The following is a 12697-nucleotide window of genomic DNA, read 5'->3' on the forward strand; positions in this document are numbered from 1 at the left end:
AAAGTGTATGGGAAGGAGCAGGTGGATTTTTGGAGGCATAAACTCAACCTTGTGGATCAAGAGAAAATAGCACGTCAAATTAGGGTGGCGAGGCAGAACTATTTTGAATATGCCAATAAGCCAGGGAGATGGTTTAGCTATAGAATAAGGAAAGAGAAGGAAAGTAGAAGAATTGATCAGTTAGAGGATAAGAGGGGGACACTGATAGGGGATAAAGAAGGGAAAGAAAAGATAGTGACTGAGTTTTTTACAGAATTATATCAGAAAGAAAAGGTTCCTGAGGAGAGGATTAAACAGTACCTGACGGAGTCAGACCTTCCTAAGTTACTTCCTAATGAGAAAGAGGCCTTAGATCAGGAGATAACAATAGCAGAAATTGAAAAAGCGGTAAGACAAAAGAAATGTCAAAAAAACCCAGGCACTGACGGAATTCCTGCAGAATTGTATAAGGTATTAATGGAAGCGCTTGGAAAACATATGAAAGATCTATTTAATGAAATTTTGGATAAGGTTATAGTCCCGCAAACTTGGTTGGAAGCAAATATTAGTTTGATCCCTAAGGATGATTCCCCTTCGAAGCATATTAAAAATTATAGGCCAATATCCCTTCTTAATTCAGATTATAAAATATTTGCGACAATAATTGCTGATAGATTAAAAATTTACTTAAACCAATTCATACATACAGACCAGAATGGGTTCCTCCCCACCAGACAAATAAAGGATAATCTTAGAATTATATTAAATGTTCTGGAGTATTATGAAAGCCGACCAGATAAACAATTAGATTTAATATTTATCGATGCTCAAAAAGCATTTGATAGGGTAAATTGGGACTTCCTAATGTGTCAGTTGGAACATATGGAGTTTGGGGCTAAATTCTTTAATATGATTAAAGCAATATATACTAAGCAGGAAGCGAGATTGTTGATACATGGGAATTTAACTGACAAATTTGATATTTGTAAGGGCACTAGGCAGGGTTGTCCACTCTCCCCACTTTTATTTATTTTAACCTTAGAACCCTTATTGAGAATAATAAGGAAAGATGAGATTACCAGGCTTCAGATAAGAGACCAAATTTACAAACTGCAGGCGTTTGCAGATGATATGGTTTTTGTTTTGGAAAACCCTCTGGAATCCAGCATGGAATTACTAAAAAGGATTGAGGAATTTGGAAATGTGGTTGGTCTACAAGTAAATAAAGATAAAGATAAGACGAATATATTAACGAAAAATCTTTCGAATAGAAGTAAACAGATGTTACAGGGTTTAAAATTGTGAAGAAGGTGAAATATTTAGGAATTTGGTTGACGGGAAGATGTTCAAGTAGCAGGGAGGATAATTATTCTAAATTACTGATACAAACAAAAATGGACTTGGGAAAATGGGGTAGGATACAGTTGTCATTATTAGGAAGGGTAGCCACGGTGAAATCTTATATTTTGCTGAAATGGAATTTTCTTTTCCAGACAGTACCGGTTAAACTTTTGATGAAATTTTTAAAAGAGTTAGAGGGGCTAGTTTCTAGATTCGTATGGCAGGGGAAACGGCCCAGGATTGGGGAAAAAATGATGCAAGAAATCAAGGAAAGAGGGGGCCTTGGCCTGCCGAATTGGAAACTTTATTATCAGGCTGCCTTTTTAGTTTGGGGTAAAGAATGGATAAGTTTAAGGAATAATCGATTGTTGAGTTTGGAAGGATTCAATTTGTTGCAGGGATGGCATGCTGCTCTTTGGCGGGAAGGAACTCCTCCAAGCAAACAGTTTACTCGTCATTACATAAGGGATATACTGATTCAGAATTGGGATAAGATAAGGGCCAAGTACTATGCGCAAATTCCGTGTTGGTTATCAACCTTGGAAGCCTTGACCCATCCTACCCTACTCAAGAAGGGAAGAAGACCAACTTACAAAGAACTTTTAGATAGCGGGGGAGAAGTAAAAACACGACAAGGTCTGGCTCAGCAAGGGTTTCAATTGGAGTGGTGGGCCTACCTGAAGATTCAGTCAAGGTATAAGAAGGATAAGGAAGGAAGGGGTATTTATCTGAATCTGCAGGAATTACAGTAGATAAGATTCTGCTGGGTCCGGAGAAAGGGATGATATCTAAGTGTTATAAATTGTTGTTAATCAGGGTAGTAGTGGAGGAGGTGGTAAAAGACGTGATGATTGCCTGGGGGAAGAATTTTGGTTAGGCACTTCCATTTGAGAAATGGGAAGAGATTTGGTGGATTAATATGAGGCTGGTGGTTTCCACGTCATATAAGGAGAACATATACAAAATGCTTTATAGATGGCATCTCCCTCCGGCTACTTTCCAAAATGTTCCCCGGATTGTCAGCCAATTGTTGCAAGTGTGGTAAAGGGACTGGCACGTATTATCGCTTATGGTGGACATGTCCGGAAGTGGTTAGATATTGGACGAGGATCCAAAAATGGATAGAGGAAATCACAGGGTGTTTAGCTGATCTTAAATCAGAGAGGTATCTGCTTGGCTTCAGGCCTGGAAATATTAAGAGGGGAATATGGTATTTGGTTTTACATATCTTAACGGCAGCGAGGATTGGGTATGCTCAATTTTGGAAGGCAAATCATACCCCGCCAGATGAAGCTATAATTAGGAGAATACTTGATTGTGCAGAAGCAGACACATTGACCAAGAAGTTGAAGGGTAAAGAAGAGACACCAGCATTTCTATCATGGAATAAATGGTATATTTGGATGGATAAAAGATTAAAGAAATGAGGGTGGCTTGGAGGTTGGTCAAAAATGAAGTGATATAGTTTTTGTTAATGAATAAGCTTTGGAGTTGGATAGTTATAAGAGATTTAGTGAGTGTAATATAATTGTCAGTTTAGAAGTAGATACAATTTTTTTAAAAAAATGGTTTCCAATTTTTTGATTTCTTCGTTTTCTGTATATTGTATATGTTTTTTGTCTTTGCTGGTGTATGGTGTGTGTTTTTAACATGAAATGTAAATAAAGACTTATTAAACAAGAAAAGGTATTTGACTTGGTATTCCAGCAGGCAATAATTAATACATTGCTCAACCAAGTCGCAGACACTACTTACATAAACTTATTATAATCAATATATAAAAAATAATGCTGACAATTTGCCTTAATTATCTTAAAATGGAAATCAACATAGAATGAGGTTTATGACAAGATGACACAATAAACCTTATCTTTTCTCAGCCCATCTTGAAGAAGCATTTTGAAAACTAGACTGGGGCAAAAGATGGAATAAAAATTAATGGCGACTATTTAAATCACTTAAAATTTTCAGATGTTGTTGTTCTCTTCTCACAATAGCCTAAAGAGTTACAAAGACACATACAAGTGCTGCACAAAGCAGGGGAAATCATTTGGCTTAAAAATAAATGTGAAAAAGAGCCAAGTCATGTTTAATAATTCACCAAAGAAAATTTTTTATACTGGGAGAAGAACTAGACATAGTAGATCATTATATATCTCTTGGCCAACGGATTTCAATGGAAGGTGATACAATAAAGGAAATTGAATGGCATGTTAAATGTGGTTGGTGGGCATTCGGCAAATTAAGTGTACGGTAATTAAAAAAAAACTCTCTATGCCTGAAAAGTCTTTGAAAAGTGTGTGCTACTTGTTTTAACATATGTCCAGCAAAACATGGACACTAACCTCAAAATTGATACAAAAGCTACAAGTGGCATATAAAGTGATATAAAGTTGCTGAGCTACAAACCAGGAAAAGTGTTGACATGTTTTCTAGTTCATTTCATGCACCAAGGCCAACATTATTCCAGATGGTATTTTATTTCTCACTTCCACATCCCAGTCTCCTATAATTAGTGTGACATCTTTTTTGGTGTTAAGTCAACAAGTGTTGCAAATCATCATAGAACTGGCCCATTTCGACCTCCCATCGCCCGGTGCGCTCACACAGGGAGGGCCTCCTCAGGGTGCTGTCGGCTAGACAGTGTCAGCTGGCGACCCCCAGGGGGAGGGCCTTCTCTGTGGGAGCGCCGGCCCTGTGGAATCAACTTCCCCTTGAGCTCCAGATGGCCCCGGATCTCCGGTCCTTTCGTCGCGGCCTTAAAACATTTCTCTTCCATCAGGCTGACCTGGACTGACGATAGGGATTTTTAAATAGAATATTTTTAATATTTTATCATTTTATTATTGGGGCTTGTTAGTTTAATCTTTTTTAACATTTGTATTATTGTGTTTTATTGTTGTTAGCCGCCCTGAGTCCTTCGGGAGATAGGGCGGCATATAAGTCCCAAAAATAAATAAATAAATTTCCTCTTTGTCTGTAATTGGAGCATAGACCTGGATCACATATTAGCACGTGTTTGTCTTAAATTGAGATCACAGTGTTGATGTGTGGAGAGATGCCTGAATATAGACCTTGATACCTTTTGATACTCTTTCTTTATTGCAATTTACGTGTCCACAAGGTTGAGACTTGGTACTATTCAGATTTGAAGGTTTTTTTAAAAGTTTCCTAATTTCCAGAATTTCAATGTCCAATTTTGCCATTTCTTTTCCTTGAAATCAGTGAGATTTGATTTGGCTCTCATTAAATTAAATCCTATTGATTTTAATGGATCAGTATGCCTATCTTTGGATGAAAGCCTGTTAGGTCACTAGAATTAAAAATGCATAACTTTCTCTGCAATTGGCTTGCAAAGAGCTGAATTCAAAATCTTCAGGTATTGATGATATTCTCATAACCTGATTATTCTCTTTATTTTACTTTAGAACACACACACACACTAAATAATAATAAAAGCACATTATAGAACTGGAAGATATGCTAAGTATCATAAAAGTAACAATCTACATGTTCTTTCATAAAAGTAAAATGCAAAACGCTATATATTTTGAAGCTAGATTTAATTTACCCATCTTGCCTATGCATCACAGGAATGAAGCATAAACTTTTATGACTGATACTTTCCTATACCACATCACCTTTTTCTTCAATCCCTTGACATTAAACCTGCTTTTAAAGTTAAGCGATAAATGTATATACTTCGTCCGCATCAGGAGATCTGTGAAAAGAGTTATCTTAAACCAGAAATTCAGCAGATACATATTGAATTGATATGTATTCTCTCCTTCTCTTTCTCCTTCTTCTCCCTCTTCCTCTTCCTCTGTCTATACATCTGTCTTCTGTTTTAACATGAAAACCAAGATAAATTTGCTTCCAAAACCACAGGCCAGTTTATGCCCACAGAAGATTTAGATATTTGCTTCTGGAACACCTGAAACCAAATGAGCCTTAACTCTGTGGGCCATTTGGAAAGTGCTGAAGACCAGTTTACGCTGGTATAAGATTCAGGAAGTTAGTGAAGTCCAGATGGTTTGATGCTGTTTTTTAAAAAAAAAAATCCCAATTGATTTAGTCAAAATCCTTATCGTTCAGCTCTAGAAAGACAACATATTATGGCTCCAAACCATTCATAGAAATATTATAGAGCAGCTATGGATGTCTGCTATGAATTATGGCATCAATTTATTGAAATATGTATGTCTGTAAATGTGCATCTTGTATGTTTTTGTTTCTTTTTTATAATTTTTGTTTCTTTTATAATTTTTTCTCCCTTTTATAATTTTGTTATTATTACTTTTTCATTGTTGCGTTTTTAAAAAGCTGTTCAGACTGTCATTGGTCATCTAGACTTTCCTAACATGGTATTGGTTGGGCAGCATTTTTATTGTGAGATCTTGCCACAATGAATATGTATTAGATACTGTCCCACAAACCAACTAATAAACACAAGTCTAGGTTGTTGCATTAACCTACCTTGTGTAATTAAGGTTTAGTGTGCTGTATGAATTAAATAATGGCATCATTGTGACTCAGATTATCTTATGAATAGCTAGTAATAACTAGTAATATGGACACCAAAGTGTTTTCATGATATACATCAGAGATGGGGAACGATGGCCCTTTTATGACTTGTGGACTTCAACTTCCAGAATTCCTGAGCCAGTCATGCTGGCTCAGCAATTCTGGGAGTTGAAGTCCACTAGTCATAAAAAGGCCATTGTTCCCCATTTCTGCTTTAAGGCAAAAGAAACAAAAAAAAAAATGCTGCTGAAATTTGATAATACATATTCTTCAGCAAGATGTAGTTTGCCCGTTTGTTTTGTAAAGGATATCTGGGAAATTTGCGTGACCAAGCAAACCCAATAGATGAAGTAACATTGGCTTGTTTAGGATCCTATCCAACACAATCCATGTCACTTTTTTGTGGCTTGTTCAAGAGCCGAGTTGTAACAAAATTAACTTCCTTTGTCCAGATTGAGCTACTAAAGATGTTTCAATGATTGCTGATTGAGATCTCAAAGCATGTGGTGCGGTGCAAGCATCTGTTAAAATGGATAAAACAGAGTTAATCTATGTAAGAATCAACTGCTGGATAAAGTAAACTAACTAAAAGCTACCTAAAAGGCCAGTTGAATATGTTTTATTCCTTACCACTGCTCTTGTTTCACTTTTGGTGTTCTCTCATTTGTGTGGACCTTCTCTAAGACTAAAGTATTTTACTAAAAGTCACAAATGGTTTCAACGTGATTGCACAAATAAATGTAATATGTTGACATGAAAAGAGAAATAACTGAGAGTTAAACATACCTTAAGAATTCAATGAAATATCAATTGTTTGGATTAATCTCCCCAAAGCACGAACATTTGACTTCCGCAGCTGGAAGCTAACTTGACTTAGAACATAATGCCACTTATTTAAAAAAAAAAGCCAATTAATGCTCACTCTAGATCTAGAAATAGATTTATTTTAACAAGAATTGAACAGTAAACATATATACAATATAATTACAGACAACCCTGTTTTTAGTATGCACAGAAATAGCCAGTTTTGCTCCAGTGTGAAGGAAAAGAAAAAAGGTAAACTTGGAGATGTTAAATGCTTATCAAGGCTTACACGCTATAGCAACTCCTTTGGAGGTAGAAAGACACCAAAATCATAAAACTCAGCCTGCCCCGGGCAGTGAGGAATTTTTGTGCCAATTTTTCAAATTTACACTTTCATTATGGTTGACAAATAGAAAAAAAAGCTTTGCATGACTTAGTTTCTTTACAGAATTAGTTACAACTGCATAATAAGTTTGAACGCTATCCTTTATGGGAGAGATGTCATTTTGCTGCCTGCCTGAGCAATCATTTTGAGCTATGGCAAGGTACAAATTTAATAGTAATATCTGCTTTCTAAAAATTGACGTTTACCAAAATAGTTTTAGTATGATTGGCCAGCCATCTCTAATACAGTTATCTAAAAATGTCCCAATTTAAAAAGAAAATGTATTTGGTATCAAAATCATGTAGGCATTGGCTGCAGTTCTTTGACTTCCTACAAGTCAAGAGTAAGGCTATGATGCTAAGCCCACTTGGAAGAGGCAGACTGAAAACGGCGGAAGTTGCTTCCAAGTGGATGCGCTGAGGTGCAAAGGTGACAGTCCATGTTACCCCTGCTCTAGGCATGCTGCTGGAAACCATTTATCACCCTAATAGTGTTTTGATGCCATCGTAATGTCCCTATCATGGTGACCAATTACCTGGAACAGGGAAATGTTAAAAAAAGAAAGGAAGAAAGATGGAGTGTCACCACGGGAGCATCTGAAAAGTTGAAAAAATAGGCTGTTCATGACCAGTAGCCTTCCCCCCCTCTTTCATTCAGTTTGTGTGACTTAACAGATCACATCCCTTTATGGGTAAAATGGTGATGCCATTGATGTCTGCTATGGAAAATGAGCTCGAGATTTCCCTTTCACTCTACAGTATCTGGCATACTGCACTTCATTTGGAAAAAAAAATGGTCTTAATAATGGCCGTGATGAAATTTAGCAAACAAACAGTGACTGTTGTTCCCTCCCCAGCTGCTGTAAAGAAAATCAACCCTAATCTCCCTTGCACAGGATTTATTATAATATATATGTTTGTTGTTACGATTGCAACCCTGTTGTCCCAGCTGTCAGCCATCCAATCTGCTCCATTTACAATTTTATAAAGAATTTTTTCACATCACAATGCTTCTCTGAAATGTACAATATTTTAATATGCATATAAAAATATAGCCCTGCTGTGTATATACTTACAACTCTACAGAGGAACCATTTTCCCCACACCGTCTTGCTAAAGAAGGATTTAACAGACTGCATTCTAAAATTATTATTGTTAAACCCTTGCGAGAAGCTGCGAAACCATTTCTTCTCTCAAATGCAGCCACTGAAGCCTCTTGAGCAGAGAGGACTTCTTAAGACTCTTACGTACATTTGGCAAAGGAAAGGGGCAGAAGAGAATTTGAAAAAATAGGACTTTTTTTAAAGATTCATTTGACAAAAATATAAACAGCGATCTATATGTTCTGGCTAGTGGATTAACACTCAGTGACAATCACAACCCCCCCCCTCCCGAGGCCTTGCTTCAAATCACTGGCTCAAAATAGGAAACCCAATGGAGAATTGTTCGGTCTAACCGCTGAATAGAGAAATACAAGTTTAATAAAAAGCTTCTAGATGTCTCTTGCTTTACAGATAGGTAGCTGTAATTTTTGCTCATACAGTAGGGGGAAAAAAACAGCTGTAGGGCAGAAGCAGGCCCTCCCGTGACCAGACCTTTCACAATGGGGGTACAGTTTCAGAAAAACTTTTTCATTCAAAGGACGTGGAATGCTAGGAGACGGACAGGCACAACTCTACGCTTTGCTCTCAGGAGCTGTAACAAACATTGGCTTTGATGGAAGACTGACCTCGGTCGGTGTAGCTGGCGAGGAAAGGTTGCTCTTGGATCTTTGTTTGAAAAGGTACATTGGTTTTAAAACAAAAAGGTAGCCATCAAAGTGATAAGGACACTTTGCCCTTCGTTTCATGTAGCCCCCAATACTTAATAGGTAGCAGCAAAGCCAAACGGGTGCAGGAACTTCAACAACTGACTTTGCTCTCAGCGAGCAGAATGCACACTGTTCCATTTCACTCCCCTCTTCGAAACAACGCTATATTGCACCTGGGCAGACCAAAAGCCCGTGCCTGTAGCAAATACCATGGTGACATCTAGTGGCACACGTGTGTTAAATCCTGTTCTTGTCCCCAGTATGCAGTCTCTGCTTATTGTTCGTCAAAAAGTGAGGATGATTTTCTACATTCAGTGTAGAGATTAGTCATAACTTTAGACAAGGTGTTCTTTTGTCGTGTCTCCTGATCTCTCTCAGCAGGATTGTTCCTTCTGCTTGCTTTCAGCAGGCAAAAGCCAAGTTTTTGATGGTGTCAACCACTCTGAATGTATTTTTTAATGACTACGCAGCCGTGCCGGAACACTGGACATGGCATATTGGGGAGCAGCGTCCATGTGTTGGTGTTGGGGTCATAAGCTTCCATATTTCCTAGGGCGGGGCCTTCACTGCTTACAATTCCACCAGTGGCGTAAATTTTTCCATCAAGGACCACAGCGCTGTGCAGGGAGAGAGAGAGAAGGGAGAGAGATACAGTTAGTAACAGTCCGCTAAGCCCTCGCTCTATTTAGTAATTGATCCTGCTGTTTGAAAGAATAGCTTCCATATTAGAGTCATAGCTGCCACAAACCAATGACTATAATAACCAGCACATCCAGCCTTTGCCCACCTTAATTAATTTTCAGATTTCTCCCGTGGGTGGAAAGGCTACCACAAACATCAATGAAGGGGACAGGAATTGGCCCAATCTTTCCCTTGCTGGGATCGTTTAGGTCCCCATATACACAAATGGAAAGAGAAAATTCAGGACAGCTTTCTACCGTCTATGCCAGGGGTCTTCAAACTTGGCCCTTTTATGACTTGTGGACTTCAACTCCCAGAATTCCTCAGCCAGCTTTGCTGGGAGTTGAAGTCCACAAGTCATAAAAGGGCCAAGTTTGAAGACCCCTGGTCTATGCAAAGATAGTCATACTTTTCTAATGACAGTCTGGAGGGATGAAGGGACATCTTCTGCAGCTTTGGCCTGCTTCCCGGAGGCTACACAGAATGCAATGAAAATCTAATGGGTGATTCCTGGGGCAGAAAGTCGAGCTACTCCCCCATAGGATCCCAGGCTGCTTGGAGAGGCCAGCCAACAGGGAGATGCAATGAGGAGAGGAACTGAGGACAATGGGAACTGCCTTCTCATTCTACTGACACACAGCTGTCAACAAAACAGCAGCAGCAACATTTCGGTCCTGATTTGGGGGTGGGGTGGGGCTCAGGAGGAAGAAGAGAGCTACCCCATGCAATTACCCGACATGGTTCCTCCCTCACTCTCTCTTTTACCATTAAGAGGGAACAACCACTTCCCAACCAGAGGGGAAGAATATATTCGTATTTGATTTTTATCCCACTTTTATTACTTCATTAGTAACTCAAGGTAGCAAACTGCAAATGTTCTGTGTTGTGTGGCTTCTAGAAGAGAAAGTCTGAGACCTCCCCTCTTTACTACAATGGGCTCAGGTGCTGCCGTGGGATCCAGGTGTTTTTGCATTCTGCGTGCACGAAGGCAGCATTCAAAACCAGAAGGCAGAACTGAAAACATCTTGGATTAGGAATGCTATTATTTAATAGTAAGATCTTGAGGACAGAGCTCGGTACTTATGGTTTTGAGATTCCACTGGCAATGTAAATAAGAAATGCCATTTTGTTCCTTCTTCCTAAAGGGTATGTTGTGCGTGCTGATGATATAACGTGCACGAAACAATGGTTCTTCTCTGCATGGATTTTCTTTTTCTTTTTTGAATTCACAGTCTTAGGAACCATTTTAACATCCTTTACTACAATGCGGAATAATAAATCTGAATGTATGATGAGAATGATATCAAAAGAATTTGTCAGCTTAAAAGCATTTAAGAGGAACCCAACCTTTTGGGCACCAGGGACCGGTTCCGTGGAAAGAGGGGGGCGTGGTTTTGTGTGCTGCCTGCATCCCGTGGATGGGGCTTTCCTTGTTTGTGTGGATTGGTTGCTGGCATGACGTGGCCCGGTACTGGTCCATGGACCGGGGACCCCTGATTTACACTTAAGCTAAGCATCGTATTACCATGCCCCTTTATTGGAGAAATGTTTGGCATATTTGGCGCTTTCATGTTTGAAAGCCACATTTCCTTTGGCTCTCAAGCAGTATGAAAGCTTGCTCTTGTGCCGGTGCTGTTTGAATCTCAGTCCAAGTTATAGACCTGGTTTCCCAATGAGGAAATTTCAGCATCTGGCCTGAACAATGGATAACTCAAATGGCAATGGCAGAGGAAGCAAAATATGTGAGAATTTCATTAGGCAGGTAATAAATTACTAGATGACAGCTGTGCTCGGGCACTCAGTTTTTAAGGCGTTCTCTCAAGCTCTTCCATCATCGATCCCTGAAAGCGACTGTTTTCAGGCCAGATGCGAGCATTTCTGACGGCAGAAGAAGAATTCCTCATTAACATCTGGAGGTATTTTGCTCGATGCTGAATCATCGATATCAATTTCTTCCAGAGTTGTTGTTGAGAGTTTTTGTGATCCAAACATGTTTACCCTCCATTCTTTGTTTTCAGGGCTTGTCGCGGAGAGGCATTTCACAATCTCAGTATGACTGGGTTGCGAACATTAATCCTTGTCCAGATATCACAGCGAAAGGAAGAAATATCCTCTCTAGTAGTCCTTGAGGTTATAAAAGAACATTTAAATGACTAAATTAGCATGTTCATATGCGTCATGTTCTTTCAAATTCTTGCTGCCAATTTTAGTAACTGAAAACGGGAACAGAGCCACACTTAATTTAGCTGGAACTGCTCCAAATAGTCTTTTTTTTTTTTAAAAAAAAAGAACATTTCCCTTTTATGGTATTTAGGAAAGATTTTTTTTTTAAAAAAGCCAATAAAAAAAAATAACATCCCAGTGAAATCTGGTTACATAGTGAGAGGCTACTTCCTCTTCAGATTCCTGAATTGTCTCTCCCTTTTTGTTTTGGGAACAGAAACAGCACTGAAGATTAATCCTGGGTGATCCCAAGTGAAGATCCCAAAGCAGCACTGTTGTGAAGACACCAGCGTACCAAGCCTAGCAATTTTTAACACATGAACACTACTGGGAAAACCAACCGCAAGCTATTACTCAGCCTATGCCATCCAATAGCGTTTAGTGGTAGTGAACAGATGTGCTAAGAGGGAGGTTTCTGTACTAGCACACTTGCCAATAAGAGGAGAAAGCCACAATTTCCCATTAAGCGACTCGCAAGTTTAGCGAGCCCTTCTCCTCCACAGTGGCCTAGCCCACCTCCTTCCTACAGGCCAGGCATGGGTGCCAGGGTACATCACCCACCCTCTGATTCCTGTGGCGGCTGAGGCATCTGAAGGGGGAGCAAGGTTAGAGCAGGTGTGGTGGGGGGGGAGTAAGAAAAAGCTGCAGGATAGCGTGAGGAAGAGGAGGGTCCGGATTGCTTCCTACTTTCACTTCGGGAAAAAGATTTAGGAAGTTGTGTTTTACAAAATGCTTTGGTGCTTGTTAGGATTTGCACTGTGATCTCAGGCATCGTATCTCAAAATAATGGAATCCGTTTCAGCTCAGTTCAGTTTTTGACAATGCACCTTGTGAACACTGTAGGAAGCAGGAGTAGGGAGACAGGATCTTGAGTCGGGATTTCTCTTAAAGAAACAGAAAAAGGATAAATGATTTGGTGCATACGCAGTTCCGCAGTCATAAGGTACCTTC

General features: G+C 39.2%; 1 protein-coding gene across 2 annotated transcripts in view; it reads right to left on the minus strand.

The window, feature by feature from the left end:
* Nucleotides 1-6282: 6282 nt before the first annotated feature.
* Nucleotides 6283-12697, minus strand: part of KLHL29 (kelch like family member 29) — a 440315-nt gene continuing 433900 nt past the window's right edge. The window contains exons 13-14 of one of the 2 annotated variants that reach the window (XR_014024652.1): nucleotides 6554-9459; nucleotides 6283-6501 (exon numbers count right to left, since the gene is read on the minus strand). Coding sequence is in view for 1 of the 2 variants with exons in the window: in XM_081314123.1 (XP_081170249.1) it covers nucleotides 9276-9459 (184 nt within the window). In the remaining variant the exon portion in view is untranslated. Of the gene's footprint in view, nucleotides 9460-12697 lie in introns of both variants that reach the window. The other variant, XM_081314123.1, reaches the window with a different exon arrangement.

The sequence above is a fragment of the Vipera berus genome (genome assembly GCF_964194415.1).
Source record: "Vipera berus genome assembly, chromosome: 1".
NCBI classification, from domain to species: Eukaryota; Metazoa; Chordata; class Lepidosauria; order Squamata; family Viperidae; genus Vipera; species Vipera berus.